At 34.7% G+C, this 20,007-nt stretch overlaps 1 protein-coding gene across 5 annotated transcripts in view; it reads right to left on the reverse strand.

Moving 5' to 3' along the window:
• Positions 1–20,007, reverse strand: part of LOC129756924 (four and a half LIM domains protein 2) — a 495,033-nt gene that overhangs the window by 37,185 nt on the left and 437,841 nt on the right. For 4 of the 5 annotated variants that reach the window (XM_055753987.1, XM_055753988.1, XM_055753990.1 and 1 more), the window contains 2 exons: positions 19,500–19,700; positions 19,199–19,373 (listed from right to left, as the gene is read on the reverse strand). In XM_055753987.1, the coding sequence (XP_055609962.1) occupies positions 19,199–19,373; positions 19,500–19,700 (376 nt within the window). The remainder of the gene's footprint in view (positions 1–19,198; positions 19,374–19,499; positions 19,701–20,007) is intronic. The other variant, XM_055753989.1, reaches the window with a different exon arrangement.

Consider the following 20,007-nt stretch of genomic DNA (forward strand, 5'->3'; position numbering starts at 1 on the left):
GAGATATGACGTGTGGAAATTTTTAAATTGGTCAGTTTTGAGTACATGGATCATCTTTGATAACTGATAAACTAAAAACCTACATGGAAACTGAAAACTTCATTCAATCAAGGATTCAGATTTGTGGATATGATTTTGTGTCAGAGATACAACGCTTTAAAATTAAAAAAAAAACAAATCTTCAATTTTTACAATTTAAATAGATTTCATTACAACTTTTTCTGACATCATTTGAGATATCCTTTGATGTATTTGCTATTGAAGATTGATATTTATTCAACAATTTGGTTGAAAACTGCAAAATTATTTGACTTATCGTTTGAAAAAAATCTGATTTGGAAAAATTACCATCAATAACATTTTTCTCATAAGTCAAAATCACTCGGGATTTTCAGAGAAGTTGATTACTATTATTAGAAATTATTTTCAAAATATTTCTTATGTTCTCCCAGTTTTTCAGAAAAGTGCAAATTCATTAAATGAATCAATACCTTTTTCAAACGTTATCTTAAAAACAAGAGCTGATAGAGAAAACTAAAAAAAATATTTGGAATCAGCGCCCTGAAATTCTTCAAAATTAACTCTTGTATTCTTTGCTCTTCGGAAAAATTTGAATTTTGAAGCCTTTTGAAGTGAAAAATCATAAAATAAAGCATCAATTGCTGATAGCTATTAAATTTTCTAAAAAAATGTAGGGTAACATTTATTTTCTTAAGTTTCTCTGAAACTAGAAGATCTAAACAAAATCTGTACCCATCATAAAATAACAGATAGTGAAAAAATCAAAAATCCGTTTTGAGTTCTTAGGTAGGTTAGTTTATCAGTTATGTATGACTAATTTCAGTTAAAAAAGGTAAAATTAAGAATAAGCACCAAAATCTGACAAAATGTTCGATTTTATGACGCCAAAATCTTTTTAAATCATTCATTAAAACATATCTATGCACCAAAAATGTTGTTATCTTGTGTAGTTAATCCTAGTCTTCTAATGCAATTGAAATTATCAACTTTTTTGTGAAATCTGAAACTGGATTATAATTTTTAATTTTAATTATACCTGTGTAAATGATCTGTTACCAATATTGACGATATGATTGGTGTGAATCTTATTAATGTGAGTTTGTATTCTGAATTCTCTAACTGAATTCAATTGTCAATTGTCAATTGTCAATTGTCAATTTCTGCATATTAAAGTAGCGTTAGCACTTGATACTAATTATCCTGCATGACTCTGAAAACTCTAAATAAACAATAGTTATAACACTCACAATCAAATTATTATTGCAAGAAGCTCTAGAGATTCAACGTTCTAAATTAAACGTTTAAATTCGTAATATTTTTTATTCGATTTATTTTTTGCAATATCTGTATTTTTTTTTCATTTAGCATTCTTTAGATGAAAAATGTTTTGGATTTAACGCCGAAAATGTGGAATGTGATTCTAAAATTTAAACACATCTTCTAAGTTAAAATAGTCAAGTGAGTGTGATTGTCTTTCATTAATAAAAAGAATGGGGTTTAGAGATGCTTTCTGTCAAAATCGGGACTTGAAATAGAAAGTGTATCATGAAGTTTAAAATTTACTTTACTTACTCCCTTCATTTCCAAGTTGAACATGTTTTACAGGCAATGATTTACATTAACAGAAGATTAATTGATGTTGATGCTTTTCTATGTTATACATGTCTGTTTAAAAAAAAAAAACCTCTAAAAACCAACCCCGCATTTAGACGGCGTTTAATAAAATGAGCATAAAATCAAAGCAAATCATTATTTCAACTTCTTTATAAGCAAAATGTTTCAAATTATGTAAATTTAACTATTCATACTAATGGCCACTGTTGGATTGTTTAAGTATTTGTCAAAACCTACGCCTAAAAAAGACATGAGAAAAATGGATGACTTATTTTTCAAAAAATTATCATTTTGGTAGCGTCACAAATCCTTGGCCAATACAGTTTCGTTTTAAAACAGCTGATGATAGCTAAATTTATAACTAATCACCATTATGGATTAATTTTGTTAAGAAAAAAAAATCTTAGTTTAGGTAGAAAAGAAGAAATATAAAGAAACATAATATATTCAATATTTGCAACCCAAAAAATACTGAAAATAAGTTATTTTAGTTAAAATAAAGTAAAATAAAGTAAAAAATGTTTCCTATAGGCTAAAATTTTTCGTAGAATTAAAACAATGTGAAAACAGGTGAGCGCTGATGTGATCTAGCGGGTAGGCTGGCGCCAGTCTAGTGTTGGTATGCCAGGCGTGCTGGGTTCGATTCCCGGTATTGGCAAGAAAAGCTTTTGGGTTCGAATCTCATGAGTGGCCGACAGGTAAGATGTGTTTTATTCTATAAAAGACTATACACAGAAATTTTTTTTGACTTTTACGTGTCACTGAAAACTGCAACCTTTAAAATAAATCACCTGTAACACTAGTTTACAGCATTTTTGAACTCAGTAAACTGAAGGTCATTTCCAATGTGAAATCGGGCGCTGAATCCGAAAATGAAAAAATCTCAGTAGAACCGTTTTTGAGTTATGCTCCAAATATGAAATTTCGAAAAAATTAAAAAAGTTCTTGTACTTAGATTAAAATATCTCGGACGGCATAACAGTAATTTGAAATCTCTCTTTTGCATATTGAAGGTGAATAAATTGTCTATCGATCATCTGAACACTGTTTTTGCGTTTGACCAACAGTATTGTTGATATTAGTGACTTTATGAGAAAAAAAAATTATAAAAAACGCATTTTTTTAGAGAAAATTTTGTTTCAACGAAAGTTTAGACTCGATGGTAGCATTTAAAAAATCTGATTTTCTTTTGCGCTTAAATGTCAATTTCAAACAAAGATTTCAAGTGGTTATTTATCAAAATCGGTTGAAAATTGAAGAAGTTATGGCTACTTTACCATAACTGTAATTTTTGCAGTTTGTAATAATTTAACGAACCGCAGTATACTTATCATAGTAAAGGAAGAATGAAACATGATAAATCTCACTCGCTCCAAAGCAAAATTATTTATAAGCTTACCAGAAGGTCACATGCCAAGTTTCAGGAAGATCTGACCATAAGGAGGAATTGCTCGAGTCTCAAACGTGAATAAAATTTTGAGGTATTTTGCCCGGAAGGAACGAAAAATACTGGTTTTTCATCAATAACTTCTTCCATCACTAGCTGATTGTTTTTTATGGTTGATTTTCTTAAAGCCTAAGTTGAGACAAATATTTCACCCGAAGACTGTAACTCGATTGGATTTGAAACAGAAAAGTTATTTCGGTTCATAGATTGTATTTTGGTCGAAAATTGTCGTATAAAACGCAATGCGTGAAAAGTATTCATTGCGTGTTGGACAAAATTTGCGGCCTTTGAATCGCAATAACTTTTCTGTTTCAAATCCAATCGAGTTACAGTCTTGGGGTGAAATATTTGTCTCAACTTAGGCTTTAAGAAAATCAACCATAAAAAACAATCAGATAGTGATGAAAAAAGTTATTGATGAAAAACCAGTATTTTTCGTCCCTTTCGGGCTAAATACCTCAAAATTTGATTCTCGTTTGGGACTTAAGCAAACCCTCCCTATGGTCAGATTTTCCTGAAACTTGGCATGTGACCTTCTGGTAAGCTAATAAATTATTTTGACTTGGAGCGAGTGAGATTTATCATGTTTCATTCTTCCTATACTATGATAAGTATACTGCGGTTCGTTAAATTATTAAAAACTGCAAAAATTACAGTTATGGTAAAGTAGCCATAACTTCTTCAATTTTCAACCGATTTTGATAAATAACCACTTGAAATCTTTGTTTCAAATTGACACTTATGCGCAAAAGAAAATCAGATTTTTTAAATGCTACCATCGAGTCTAAAACTTTCGTTGAAACAAAATTTTCTCTAAAAAAATGCGTTTTTTTTAATTTTATTTCTCATAAAGTCACTAATATCAGCAATACTGTTGGTCAAACCCAAAGACAGTGTTCAGATGATCGATAGACAATTTATTCACTTTCAATATGCAAATGAGAGATTTCAAATTACTGTTATGCCGTCCGAGATATTTTAATCGAAGTACAAGAACTTTTTTAATTTTTCCGAAATTTCATATTTGGAGCATAACTCAAAAACGGTTCTACTGAGATTTTTTTGAATTTCATTTTCAGATTCAGCGCCCGATTTTACATTAAAAATATTGGTCAGTTAATCAAGATCACGATTTTTTTCAAATTTTGTAAACTAGTGTAATTAACAAAACCTGTAATTTTAAATTGTTTTCCTTGAAAATTAACGAAGAATCATTTATTATTACAGCAAATGTCCTGTAAAAAAGTTGTACACCAAAAATTAAATGTCACGTAATCATGTTTTCGACCTGTAAAATTACGGTAAATGTCCTGCTCCTGTTTGTTATAGGACATTTGCGTAATTTTCCAGGAAATTATTTTTGCTGTGTATAATAGGAATTGGTGATCACATGCCTGAATGAATAAAAAGGTTTATAAATTATGTTGAAATAAAATAAAAAAGATTTTTGACCTTGTTGACAGTAGATTTTCACATTTTTTATGGGTCAAACTGTAATATGCCAGTTTTTAAGAATGGCAGCCTTCCTTACATATAATAATACTTTGTTCCCTCGACTCATTAAAAAGGTTTATCAAGATGAAATTTTGAGACGTGCTAGATGCTAGAATGGCATAAAATGTTCAAAAAGATTATGAATTTAACCTCTATTGCGACCACCACTGCCTCAATTGCTTCCACTGCACTGCATTGACAGTTAATTTAAGGGGAAAAATCGACTCAGCCTAAGAGGTAGGGCTTACCTCCACAAAAAAAAAGAATCGATTCGTAGATACCTTTGTGAGTTCCATTCGGATGGTCTTCGAAGACTTAATGGCGATTCGATACTTTACGACAGTATCTTCTATGTATTTTTGTCCATCTCTGGGTTACGATTCTCTTGTCAGATTACATGATTTTCGAGCAATGATAGTTTGTTTCAGGACAACAAAGGGGTATAATATCTATCACTTGAATTCATAATGATTATAAGATTTGGTGAGACAGCACCTGTGTTTTTTTAATTTCACGTTTTTTTTGTGTTTTGTAGTTTTCGTTCGTCTCAAAGCAAGTAAATAATAAGTAAATAAAAGTAAATCAAACTTTCGCTTAGCAATGAGCTCAGTGCGTAATTAAATGAATGAAACAGCCACACGATTTTAACGGGTAGTTTTCTTGAGTGGTACCTCTCTAAACCTAGTTTCACGAGAAAGCGATATCCACTGGTGAAACCTCATAAAGTTGAGGTGGACACATCCGATGACAGCCGGGACGATTTTGTACATCTGTGGGAACCACAAACTAACTTCAATCTGATTTTGTGTTTGTTTATTTGTTTTTTTTCTCTAATTTTTGAGGGGATCAAATCTTAAAAAGAAAAATATCTTTTTTGCTCGATGTACAGTGTACTGCATAGTTATTTGCCGGCAAAAATCGATCGCTACAGGATAAATAAAACAGATAGTTGCCTTTCAGCACAGCGCTTTAGTAAACCAAATGTATCTATAGGTACAATGCTACAATTCCCATTTTATATCCGAGAAAGAGTCGGCTAGAGAGAAGAGGTTTGGTTGCGATCATAAAACGGCGAAATTTAATACTCGAACAGGCATGAATAAAACGCTGGGCTGGGACGTAAAACTCGTAAAAATGTGTCTTGAAAACTCATTGGAAATAATTTGTCCGGGGCCAAAACTCGCACTGTCAATGTGAAGGTTGTGGTTGGGTGGGCAAGAAATGCGCCAAAAAACTTGGATAGATGTTCCTACTTCCGTCGTTGTCTTGGTCTTGGTCGCGAAGTTACTAACTGGCTGACTGATGGAGGGTTGTTGATGGCGTTCTTTTTTTGGTTGCTTCACTCGAAAAGGATGGTTTCTGCTGCGATTTGATGATCGGTTGTCTAGCTTAATTTCAAGCAGTCACGCGAAATTTACTCCCGCATCATTAAATAGTGTGTGTGGGGGGTAATCGAAAAAGAAAACAGAAAAAAAAACGAACAACGCTGCTTGTCAACAAGTTTCTTTATATTTGGTTGCATTTTCGAGGAGGAAGGTGTACTCGGGGAACAAAAGCTGCAGCAGTTGATGTAGGTTAGGAACGGCTTTTTTATTGATTAAATTTATTTTGCTCCCGGGAGTTTCTTGGGAGTCTCGGCTAGCGTGCGAATCAAAATTCCGATCGCGTTTCCGACGGTAATTTTGATCAATAAATTGTAAATAGCACGAAAAACTGCCCTCCAATTTCAATTTACGGCACACACTAAACGGTGTGAACGTTAACAGATTCGAGACAGTTTCCTGGTGTTCTGATACAAGTTCCGTCAAAACAAAACACAATTCCAAACCCATTCCAAGTGGGACTGTGGGAGTATCGTTACCCAAATGGGTCCTAATCATTTGTCTCACGGTCGCCATGTTTATTTCAATAATAACGGAAACTGCGCGACAATTCCCTTCAAAATCGCACTCTCTTATCGTTTGTCAGCGGCGTTAATGGCAAATTCTCAGACCAAGTCCAGAATGGGGACAATAACAGCAACATTTCCAGATCTCATTAAAGATTCCCACTGAAAATGGTAATATTTATCGAAACCCGGTAGGTATTCCGGTAGTAAGGCAAGGTGGATTCTGCGAGTCGAAGCTCGAAGGCGTCCCGTCACAGATTGGCGCTCACAGCGCCACGTGAGGGCAGGAATTTCGAACGTGGGTTTGGGGCTGTCAAATCCGAAAATGGCGCGCACAAGTTCTGATCGATTTCCGCTCAACGATTGGGTGACATTGCGCTAAATGGTTTTCGGTTACGGTCTCCGCAGATTCGAATGATGTTTGAATTAGAAATTCAAATTCAACAACAAATTGTGGGGTCGGCCAATCGACTGGGTAGGTGGGTCAGCGTCGGAAGCCACTGTCGAATGATTTTTATGATAATTGATAATAAGCTAATTTGGATGGGTTTCGGGTGCGACTTTTTCTCTGGGATTGCAATTTAAGACGTGTGCTGATGTCTGTTAATCGATGCCTGGTGGGAGGTTTTTAATGGGCAATTACAAGACGGCCTCAAGTTTGTTTTAGCTAAATTATGGCTTTATCTCGATCGCCTCTATCATTTTGCATTATTAGTTCAAAGTGTTGATAAAAATTGATTTTTGAGGAATCAATTTTTTTTTTCAGTTTATTCATACAAGATGCAACACTTAAATCGAGTGGTTTGAAAAAAAAAAACCATTCTCTGATCGTTCAAAAACAATCAACTGGAAAGAACTGTCACATTTAAGCCACACGCAGAGATAATTAGTACCTGCAAAGTCAAACGTTTAAAAATCACATTAAAATTGCCAAAACAATCCGACTGTGACAGCAGGCAGGTGGATAATTTTACGATAATTTTGACGGGTGGGGGGCATCCAAGCCAGGACAGGATAGGACAGGTTGACTGATTTGCGATAACCTGTTGCAGACCCACGACGAAGGAAAACGTCATTCAGAAACCTTCTTCTTTTAAACAATCGAAGCCAATCCGGCCCACTCGAAAATCGGCATCGAAGGAAATCGAATCTCTTCCGGATTTTTTTAGGTGTAACCATTTTTTGTTCCTTCCTTCCCAGAAGTGCATAACATTGCAACAAGAAGTTGAACCCTACATTTATCAGAAACCGATGTGGCCCCGGGTTGTGCCGTGCCACATTGACATTGAAATCGTTCCAACCACGCCAAATTCAAGTTGAGGGTTAATTCTGCTGACTCGATTGAAACCCACGGAATTCCCGCCTTGTTTGGAGTGTAGGTACTGAACAAACTCCACGGTTGATCTCGTTGCTACGTTTTTCTTTTTTATTCTCAGTTGGAGATGCATAATCAGACTGAGTAAAGTAGTACTGAGTCAACGGGGGCTGCAGGCTGCGCAATGTCATACAACATTTGCATTCCCGCGCGTATGCTAGGAAACTTTGTAAGTGAGCAACACTTCCATTCGATGAAAGTTGCTTCGTTTCATTCAAACGATAACTATTCCTTGAACTGGCTTTGTGGGCCTCAATGAGTTTTGTGTCTGGGAGCTAAATTTCTTTCGAATCCTGTCTTATTTGTTAGCAAATTAGGTCTGAATGGAAAAATCTAGACGAGTTTTTGACCCACACATGTTAGAATTTAACAAATCCTTTACCATGAGTTTGAGCGTTGCATGGCGACCGTCAAAAATTAATGAGAGAGCTCAGAGTGGAGTTGCCCGTTATCATTGGCCTGTCTTTTAAACGAATGCCCTGATAAGGCTATGATCATTTAGTATCCGGACACATTATTTCGGTGATATCTACATTAATAGAGCTCGGATATGCAAAACTTTAGTAGCGTTGTGTTTGTTATGAAAAAAACTATCTTGCCTATTTTTGATAGATTTTTAAGTTAACGTGTGTTTGAGATATTTACGATGCAAAAAGACATGGTAAAAATAAGTTTACACAAATTTGCTCCTTTTACGCATTTTGCGCCTCAAAAATTCTTCATTGTTGACTTGAAAGCTCATGAACTGTTGATTTTTATTGTTTTTTTTCGGACTAAATGGTTAAGAAGTATAAGAAGCCACTCTAGGATGCTCACGAAGTTCAAACCAAGCATCGCAGTGGAACCCTTGATCTTAAATATGGTAAAAAGTCTATGGTTATTGGGGATAACTGAATGCAGACTCCTTAAATAATGCAAAAAATCCATTTCCGGCAGGCAAAAAGTGTTGCCTGAGGAGTAGACACCAAGTAATAACTAATAATGATCAGTTCCAAAGATCGCAATCTGTGCATCCGGTTTTTACGCAATATGACAGATGTGTTCTGATGGACAAAAAAAATTATATTAAAACCGGATTTAAGAGATCAAATTTTCCGAGATGCCTACTGATGAAAAGGTTCCAACCAGATTCTAATTGCTTTTTCAGGTGAGTTTGTGTAAAATATCATGATTTTGCAAAGGTTTTGCTTCTGTGGTCAAAAAAATAAATCAATACATGACTGAGAAAGGTGTGCAAAGTTAAAAAAGAAATTTTATGAAAAATTTAGAGTATTTCTTGAAATCATTGATAAATATTTTTTTTTATATTTTTACATTAAATGTCATATTTACACCTTTATTTCCTCTATAGAAAGTTTTTCGATCAAATGAATAGTTTTTAAAATACACACGTTTGTAACTGCCCGGATACTAAATGATCATAGCCTTAGGATGCGTGAAAACATGTTATGCTCTTATCATGGCAGGAATCAAATCAAAATATGCGAGGAAAATGAAACAAAAAATACTTTGAAAAACTGGTGAGTCTTCCTTTTTGTTCCTAAATTCAAATTTCGACTAGGTGATTCTGACTTTCAATTGTTCCCAGCCAAGTTAAGAAAATACTTAGAAATCTTGTCATTTTGAAGATTGAATCAATTAAAAGCTACCGAAGACATTGCCATTCTCCCATTCATACCACCTTTTGTTGGAAAAAATATTCCCTAGGTTCTTTAATTTTTTATTTTTCATCTTTTATCTGTGGGCCAAATATTTATTGAATTATTGATATAAAATGAAAATTAACATCCACTATTCCAAAGAGATGCATGGTTTAATGCTCAATCTAAATTAAAAATATTGGGTAGCCTACATATTTGGGAAATCGTGCATGATTAGCAATTTTATTGATATGAATACTTGTCTAAAAGAAACACAATCCCGGAGCCGACCTCAAATAGAAGTGTCTTTAGGTAATCCCTGAAAATTTGTACTTTCATAATTGATTTCTTAAAAAATGTACTAACGATTTCAATACTATAGACAGTATCTTCTTAACTTTTTTTATAATTTCCACTACTTTACAATTATTAAATGTTCATGTTAATTAAATGTTCAAAAAATTTCAATAGATTTCGCTATTCACTTTTTAGTGAGCTGCATGAATAAAATTTAAACAAAAATTACTCAAAAATGTATAATCGATTTTAACCGATCAATGTGGAATTTGGTATGTAAGAATTTTGGGGGTCGGAGATGGTTTCTCTGATCTTAAAGGAGAGGGACACAATTCGAACAATTTCTGTAAACTGCTGAATCAATCAACGTGAAACTTGATATGTACCGTTTTGAAGACCGGGATTGCTTTGTAAAATATTTTCAAACCCCTCCATATTAAAGGGGGGTGGGGGCTCCCATATAAAATTTACATAAACATGACAAAATTCGAACAGTATTTGAAAAGTAACGCTTCGATCAACGTGAAATTTTATGTGTGTAACCGTTTTCAAGACTAAGAATGGGTCCTACAATACTTTTAAACTCTTCGTAATCCCTAAAGGGAGGGGGGGTATTTCATACAAAAATAACAAAAAAAAAATTCAAAATTTGAACAATCTTCGAAGGATTTTCTGAAAAATTGATAAAATTAAGCGTTTTGACATAATGAGATGATTTATTTTATTTACAAATAAGTTTTGACAAAATTAGATGGTATTATGTATTGATGGACCCTTCCCTTTTTAATGAATGAGACTCTCATGTTCAATAAATGTTAAATATATGTTTTTAACAAAACCAATTTGGCACTCTCTGATTATGTGATGTGATGTGTGATTTAGGAAGAATTCAGCATCTTTAATCAAATCTGTAAAGAATTTTATCTATCATCACCATCGAACACAAACCAGCTTGGAGTAAAATCAGCAGTTGTTTAACTACAGTTATGCCGGATTAAGGACGAAGCAATTGGGGGCAATTATTCCAGGCTTCCCGGCTCAAGGGGATCCTCTGGAGAAGAGAAAAAAATAGTAGTTTTTCTCTAAACACTAAACAGTAATCAAAATCCGCAAACCATATCCAAAAGTCGAAAGTTTGTGCAATTTGTAACTAAAGCAGGGGGCCTCCATCTGCCATCTAAAAATATTGTCGAGTGCTTCAGATAAAATATAAATGGTTTTGAAACATTCTTTGATTAAATTTATTTTCCAATGAATGAGCCCAATTTGCGGATTTTTTTTCCAATTAAAGGAGTAAAAATGTGCCTGTCGAATACTTAATTTTGGTGTAGAAAAATTGAATATCGAAGACAATATCATCGAGAGGGTTTAGTAGAAATTAACCGTTAAAACGGTCGAAAATGAAAAAAAAAAATAGTTTGATTCATAAGGTTGATAACATTTCAATGAATTTATTGAAAAGATTTAGCAAGAAACCAAGTGAGAACTATCGAAAATTAGATATTCTATTCGAATACACATGGTTTTTAAAATATTTTCTTCAATGGGCCCACTAATATATATTGGACAAAAAAATGTTCAGAGGCCTTTTTAATTACTGGCTGTAGAAGCATAAAAAATTTTAATAGTTCTAAAATATTATATATCAGAATATACATCGGAGATTACAATTTAATGCACTTTAAATGGTGATACGGTCAAAATTTGGTCCCTATCAACTTGACGTATTTCTTTCAATTTTGCATTTAAAAAACCTGAACATCCCTCATTTTGAAGGTGTGTGTGTGTGTAGAATGTTGCTCCTATTTTGATTTTGGAATTCACTCTTCACCTGTCAAAATGCCGTCCAAGGAAGAAGAGCAGCGTATCAAAATTTTGCTCGCGCATCGCGAAAATCCGAGCTACTCGCACGCACAGCTGGCTAATCGCTAAAAGTTGCCAAATCAACCATTACAAATGTAATTAAAGTGTCTGGGGAACGTTTGTCGACAGCCAGGAAGTCTGGATCGGGGGAAAATCGAAAACCGGAAGCCGCTGAGACGACAAAGAGAGTTGCCGGTAGTTTCAAGCGAAACCCTAACCTCTCTCTCCGAGATGCCGCAAATAAGCTGGGTGTATCGTCTACAACCGTGCATTGAGCCAAAAAACGAGCCGGACTATCAACTTACAAGAAGGTAGTGACTCCAAATGAAAAACAAAATACGACGGCCAAAGCGCAATCCCGGAGGCTGTACACGACGATGCTGACGAAGTTTGACTGCGTGGTAATGGACGACGAAACCTATGTCAAAGCCGACTACAAGCAGCTTCCGGGACACGAGTTTGATACGGCAAAAGAAGGGGAAATATCTGGTTTGGCAAGCCATCTGTACCTGTGGCTTGAAAAGCAGCATTTTCATAGCTTCCAGGACTGTCAACCAAGAAATTTATGTGAAAGAGTGCTTGAACAAACGTCTGCTGCCTTTCCTGAAGAAACACGGTTGTTCCGTACTGTTTTGACCGGATTTGGCATCTTGCCATTACGATAAAAAGGCCATGGAGTGGTACGCCGCCAACAACGTGCAGGTGGTTCCCAAGGACAAGAACCCTCCGAATACGCCAGAGCTCCGCCCAATTGAGAAATACTGGGCTATTGTCAAGCGGAACCTAAAGAAGACCAAAAAAACAGCTGAGAACGAAAGCAGTTCAAGGCAAACTGGCTTTCTGCGGCGAAGAAGGTGGACAAGGTTGCTGTACAAAATCTGATGGCAGGGGTTAAGCGTAAGGCCCGGCAATTCGGATTTGGAAAAGCGGAAGCCTAACTGAATATTTTTCCTGAATTTTATACTAAATAAACTTGAAAAAGAAATTTAATTCGATTTTTTAAATAAAAAATTTCACCGATTTACACGCGTTTTCGCTTGACCAAATTTTGACCGTATCACCCTTTACATTACATAAGCTTATTGTGCGGTAATCATTGGCTGTTTTTGGATGTCTAATCTTTGGTATGGGTATCTGTATTGTGAACTCCCTAGTGTTAGTGATAATTGTGTTATTGATAGTGATTAGTTATGTTGATTTATCAGCCATTTTGTGCTGTATGCTCATAGTATCCAATCCGATTTTATGTTGTTGTTTTCCAAGATATTCCACCTGCTCTTGAAGTAACGTGTACAGTACAGAAGTCAGAAAATTTCATTCTAAACTTTTTATTGTCGAAATCATATATATTTAAAAAAAATATTTTGCTTATAATTTTTTCATAAAAACATTAAATGATATTGGCGTATAAAAGTACAAAAAGGTTGAAAAATTAAAACTTTGAACAGGTTCTGAGCATCATTTTCAAAGTTAATTTAAATTGAATCTTCAAGATTCTGAAGAATTCCTCATTGTTAGGGATCAACGTGAATTTGTGTTAAGATAAACTTAAAAAATCTATTCCAGACATTGACGTGAATGATCATGAAGCTTCCTGTATTTCTCCCAAGTCATAGCCATTCACAAAGAGTTTTAACCCCATAAGATTATATCTGTTAAATGAAATGTCAACAGATATTAAAATTGAAATGATTTTAAATGGCAAATGTTCATAACGAAAATTTACTAGACGCAGGAAGTGCTGCCGGTTATTAATTATTTTTTCTCCTCGCCATGATTCACTTTGTCTGCAGTAATATTCATCTTGCAGTAGGTCATAATTGATCGTCATTGCCACTGCACTTCAGCTCAACACTCAGAATTTAAATTTATTTCCTCAGTACCTATTGCATCAAATATGCTAGTGTCGGAATCATCGTTTTTAGTCGGATGAACGATATCGTAAGCAGACACTTTGTAGCCGGCTTCACATTCCTGACGGCGACAGGCCGTATCTAAGAAAATTAATCTTTTGAGCCGAGCTAAGGAGAAAAGATTCGGCTCAAATGACCGAGCGTCTCCGCAAGTGAAAGAAATAAAGTAGAAAAAAATCTGCCAAGTCGCATAAAAAGTGCATCACTCACTGTCGTCGTCGCGGTTTGCAGCTTAAGTAAATGATGCACTTAGTTGTTTTAACAGCTAAATTCTTTTTAAATTAAACGGCTAATTTGATAGATTTGTTCAACCATAAACTTTCTTGTCATAAGTCGATGAAAATAAGTCACGTGACTTCCTTTTCAATAAAATAGTAACGTCTAAAGTCTGACGGCGAAAGATCATAAAACATGATTTTTATCGATTAACTTTGGACCACCTGCAAATTGACTCAGCTTACGTCTGCCAATTGTTTTGGCCCAAACCCCGATTAAGTTTTAAGGAGGCGCCTCCAGACAGTCGTTCAGGTTGAGGTTTTTACCATTTCCAACTTTAACCTCCCAGTTGCGAATATTTAACTGTCTACCCACCCACGCTTTTTTGCCACAATGTGAACTCATCCGAGTCGATTTTTCCTCCAGGTCTGAAACAAAGTTCTCGGGGTAAAGGTAATTTCACTTTTCCTTTCCAGTCCAGCCTTTAATTAGTCGACGATTCTGACGCGTTATGACCGAGGATCGCCATATTAGTTCGGATCATCAACCAATCCAAAGAAGTGCGTTATGATGCCATAACTCAAAAGACCCTGCCGGTCAAGTGCGAAATGGTGATGTTCACATTGAAATACGATGACCCATCATCATCGTCACCATCTCAATATTGTGGGACCCCAAAAATGGTAGATTCGTTTTCTGTGTTTCTTTCAAAGATGGTTTGATTTATGGGTTTTGGGCCGAGGGAAGAGTCCACACTCCCTCTTCTTCGGATGACAAATTTCTGCCATTTGTTTGCGAATTTTTCGATAGCCTATCGCATATTATGTCATTATTTACAGGCATTGCTACGGTTTTTTGTATGATTTTTAGATTTAAGGTGATTTGTCTTTGAAACTGGTTTTGATATTTGGATAACTTGGAGTAAAAGAAGTTGGTAATATTTTATTTATAGCAATCGTCATTATTTTGTTTTGGATTTCTTATTTTAAAATTAAAATTGATAGTTCCCAATTTTCAATTAAAAAAAACAAAAAAATCAAAACTGATGTAAACTGAATTCCGACTTCCTAAAAGACGTTTTTTAGCTGAATAACAGTCTTTGTACTTTTTTTTTTATTGAAAATCATTCCATCAGGAAAGGTAAGATTGTCAGAGAAGTTAATGAAAATTTAAAAAAACAGTTATAAAATGTCGAATAAATTACTGAAAAAATACTTGGAATCGTGATTGGTCGGCTCCTCCCAAACAAACAAAACATTACTGTTTTACGTTCAGCTTCCGAGAAAAGTCGCCGAAAAACAATTCTGTTTTTCTGTGATTTTACCCAAATATTCTGTGATGGTTTTCTGTGATACTTTTTTCAATAATTTCAATAAAAAGACATGTCAAATTGCGTTTTTTTTTACATTTTTCTCTATAAAAATCGATTAACATTACCAATCTTATTCAAAATCAGCTAAAAAAGCGAAAGCCAAACTGTAGAAGATTGGAATTGTTCCATTTTTAGATTCGAGATTTTTCAAATTTTCGATCTAAAGTAATATTTTTTTTATTTATTGCAATGTAGATATTATGCAAGTTTGTTGCGTGCTAGCTAAATCATATTATAAGCTTCCAAAATCGTTCATGTTAATTTTTATAAAATTTGTTCAACAAATTTGGACGCAAAATACATGATTGGAATGTTTGTTTGATTAACTAAATATAGTGACAAAATTCGGGCAAAATCTGGATAATCAGGACCAGGACTGCAGTTTAGTCATTTATTTTTTTTATATTCGGATCTTAATTTCTTTCAACATGTGAGAGAGTTAAAAAAACTGGAGTAGAATTGTAGACCTAGGATAAGATTTAATGGTTTTGACTAAAGTTCTGAGTCCAGATTGTTATTTCTGAATCATTTTGGTCGTTCATCAAAATTTGATAAAGAATTTAAAAATTTGAGTTAAGAGAAGAGCATTTCGCTTGGCGTTTTTGGACCTTAATGACTTCCAAACCCTCTTTCCCCTCCCCGTTCCTACATGTATTATTCACTTGCAATTTTGATTTTTTTCAACTTTGTATCTTGAGAAAAACCAAAATCAAACCTAAAGCAGAATGTGGTAGGATTTTTATCAAAAACTTTGTACAAAAGTTGTCAATGAAAGTTGCCAGGTCATGAAAATCTACCGTAGGAAAAAAAAATTATGGATTGAAGAAGTTGTTTTAATTCGGAAAAAATGAGTGGCAAAAATGATCAGCTAGAAAAAGTTCTATCTTTAGGAGATTAGCTGGAATCATATCTATTCAATGTTTTTAATTTGCACTTCTGAATCTTCTTGAATTTCATTTTTTTTAATTATAATTCAACTAGCTGACCCGGTGTGCTTTGTTACCCCTTCCATTGAAAGAATTTAGTTCGTTAAAGTTATCATAATTAAAATAAACTTCCTTTTTAATTAAATATCAACATTATTCAAAACCACCATTTTTTATGGCATCTGAAGGTTTGTAGGTTGAAGGCACCATCCCTTGAGCCCTTAAAAAATAGGAGAGATCTTAATACAATAAATGAACCCTTTAAATTAAAAAAAATTGCCCCTGCCCCTGCCAAACAGGCAAATTTGCACATAATCAAAAAGTTTGCCAAACTTTATGAAAACACTAAGACATTGGTTTTGTATATCATTAACAAAATACAAACACAAAAACAAATATGTTACATTTATTGAATATGAGAGTCTTCATTCGTGAAAATGGGAAGCGCCTGTGAATACAACATATGATTAAATTATGTTAAAACTTATTTTTCAATTGAATAAATCATCTCATTTTGTCAAAACGCTTACGTTTATTAATTAATTTTTAACAAAAGTTCTACGAGGATTGTTAAAATTTTGACAATTTTTGTTTATTTTGTATGGAAGCCCCCCCCCCCTTTTAAAGATTGGCAAGGGTTTATAAGAGCTATAGAAACCATCTCCAGTCTTGAAAACGGCTACACACAAAATTTCTCATTGATCGGTTCAGTAGTTTCCGAAAATTTTTCTGATTCTGTAAAATTTTTGGTAATTTTGTACGGGAGCCCCGTCTTTTTAAATTTAGAAAAGTTTATAAGTCGGTCTTGAAAAAGGCTACAAACAAATTTCCATGTTGATCGGTTCAGTAATTTTCGGAAATTGCTCGACTTGTGTCATATTTTTAGTGATTTTGTATGGGAGCCTCCCTCCTTAAAGTTGGAGCGGGTTGAAAGTATTTTAGAAACCATCACCGACCCCAAAAACTCTTACATACCTAATTTCTAACTGATTGATTAAGAAATTTCCAAATCTTTAGGGAACAGACAGAGAGACAAACATTCATTTTGAAAAATATAAGAAGATAGATGAGTGTCCTCATTGTTTAAATGGATAGATTCTTTTAATACAACATATATTATTAGATCAAAACCTATTTGTCATATCAATAAATAAGCTCATCGTATTGAAGCGTTTATATTCATCAATTTTTGACAAAATTTGTTTGAAAACTTATCGAATAAAATCATTTTTTGGGAAATTTTGTATAGGAGCCCCCTTTACAAAAACGGTATACGTTTAGCAATCTTCAATTAATCTCATGACATCAAAAATTTTATTATTTGCCAAACTTGATCAAAATCTTTTGAAAATTGTTCGAGTTCAGATATATTTTACAATTAATATGTAATTACTCTTCCCCCTTTTTCCTACAAAAATATTTGTAAATACAATTATTTGTCCAAATACATAAAAACCTGTCCACCATCATAATAAATCATTTAAATATATCAAAATACGTTTGTGTGGGAAATTTGATGAAAATAACTAACAAATTTTATGGTTAATGACTTATTTTATGTAAATTTTGTATGGGAGCCCCCCCTCTCTGGAGACGGAGGGGTTTGTAACTATTACAGAAACCATCTCCGGCCCTAACAATCGTCAGACGACAACTTTGACGATGAACGGTCTAGTAGTTTCCGACTCGTACATTTTACAGTTTTTCCATGATATAAATTGTTTCTTGGATTTCTATAGTCAAAGTTCAAGGATATTCTTTTCAAATGAACTCGATAAAACTCATAACCAATGAACTTGAATCAAAAATAGTCTGGGGTTCATGGTGATAATTGATTCAATCTCCCAAACTGCTCCCTCCTTCTCCCATCAAGAGAGCATCTGTTTTTTCGGTTACTTAGCCAGGCTACAACAGCACAGTGATTATCTTTTCAAACACCGGGAAGCAGTGCGACTTCCAAATTTGCCGCCCGTCATCGAAAACCAGACCTCAGCCTCAGTTTAAAATATATTACCGACCGCCATTGAATGGCACTTGTCACTCAAGTGCTCCGACGATTTTCTCAATAGGATTAAATTTGGTTTCGAGATTCGAAACTTTAAATCCCAAAATAAAGCTGCCCTTTTCATTGAACGCTGACATGTCTGTTTTGCCTTTTGGAGGTCAACTGTTTGAAATATATGAGGATTTTTTTCGGTTGCCCACCCGTCTTTAAAAAGAAGTAAGTCATCCGAACGTGTGCACCCATAAATCTTCATTTTCTTGCCTTATTAGCTCCGCAGAATCGGGGGATCGGTTGACCTTTCGGATTTTCGCCCGGGTGAAACAATAAACCACATTCACTCATCATCTAAAGAAGTCAAGTGTGAATGAGGTAATTTTAAGCTACTCATTTTTTGTTGTTGTCTTTTTTCATTGCTTGAAGGAGGACAAACCCGCTTCGAGATCAAACAACGAGATGAAATTTGATCCGGCGGGAGCCAATTTTTGAGACGCTCTGCTGTAGTGTCAATTTTGTCAAACGCCTACGCGCCCTCCGACAATTACAAGATCGATTTTTTTCCTGCTGTTCGATCTATAAACAAAGATCGAAATGTGGATGATCGCACAGTAATTCAAGGACCTCAATCCGAAAGTGGTTAGGATTGTAGTAAAATTTACATGGTTATTGGCGGCTAGCGAAAAGATTTATAGATTGACTTGTATGTGAAGCTAATTTTCGAAAGCCATATCGATCGGTTGAAGGTTGGTCGTTCTTTGCTAAGAAAATTAAAACCATCTGAATGCCATCAACGAAAACTTTTTAAAAATATTCATACATTATTTTGTTGCTTGAGATTTAAACCAAAGTATCAAAATCAACTTAGACAAAAAAGCAAAGCGACAAGAAATTTGGAAAAAAGATATTAAAATTCTTATTTTTTTCCTTTTTAAGCCCCGCATAAAACAACAAGCACATGTTGAATTCACTATTAGGTTTACTACCTTTATAGTTACAAAAAAATATTTGACAAACCACTTTTTATATAACCATGAAGTATTTTGTCCTTTTTTTTTCTGTGAAACTCGACTTTATAAAGGACATCTTGTTTTACAAAAACAGAAATTTCTTTTTCGAAAGTTGGCACTTACCGGCACGGAAGATTTCTCCGCAACCGTCACACCGGGAGGCGAACTGGGCATCGTAACAGTTTCCGCAGTAGATTTTGTCGGCCTTGGAGCCGAACTGTTTGTCGACCAGCGAAATGCGGCACTTGTTGCACAGGAAGCATGCCTCGTGCCAGTGCTTGTCTTTGTAGGACAGGTCCTGTAGAATGAAGTTTAAAAAGTTACGTTAGAGTCAATAGTCTGTTTATAATCGGAAGGTTTCAAATTGTTGGCAGTGTTCCCAAACACAACACAGTCCCTCTCAATCTCTCTCTAAACAACTCACCTTGGAATCGATGCCGATCGTCTTGTTGCACTCCTCGCAGCTGTTTGCGAACACATTCTCGTAGCACTTGATGCAGTACGGGTGCTCATCTCGGAGCACATAACGTTGGCCGGTGAGGCTTTCGTCGCACTGCCAGCAGCAGAAGTGACCCGAGTGCCAATCCTTCGACATGGCCTTGGTGTACTCGCCGCTGAAAATTAACTGCAATGGAAAGAGAGAAAGAAAACATTGGCGTTATGGAACATTTCAGGACTGATTGGCATGAGTAATAGATGAAATGTCAATGGTATGAGAAACACCTGTAGGGAGTAGCTTCCTATAAAAGTCTTCCGGTTGAAATTTTATAGCTTACCTTGACATTAGCTAGGGGTAACAGAGATGACCGAGTGATGTACAAAAGATCGTGTATCTAAAGGTTAAGGTGTAAGTAAATTCATTGTTTAACTTGGAAAAAAGTCATCTTATTGCTTCTTTGATAATAACAAAATTTTGAGTGTTTTTTCCTTTA

This window comes from Uranotaenia lowii, chromosome 3, assembly GCF_029784155.1.
Source record: "Uranotaenia lowii strain MFRU-FL chromosome 3, ASM2978415v1, whole genome shotgun sequence".
NCBI classification, from domain to species: domain Eukaryota; kingdom Metazoa; phylum Arthropoda; class Insecta; order Diptera; family Culicidae; genus Uranotaenia; species Uranotaenia lowii.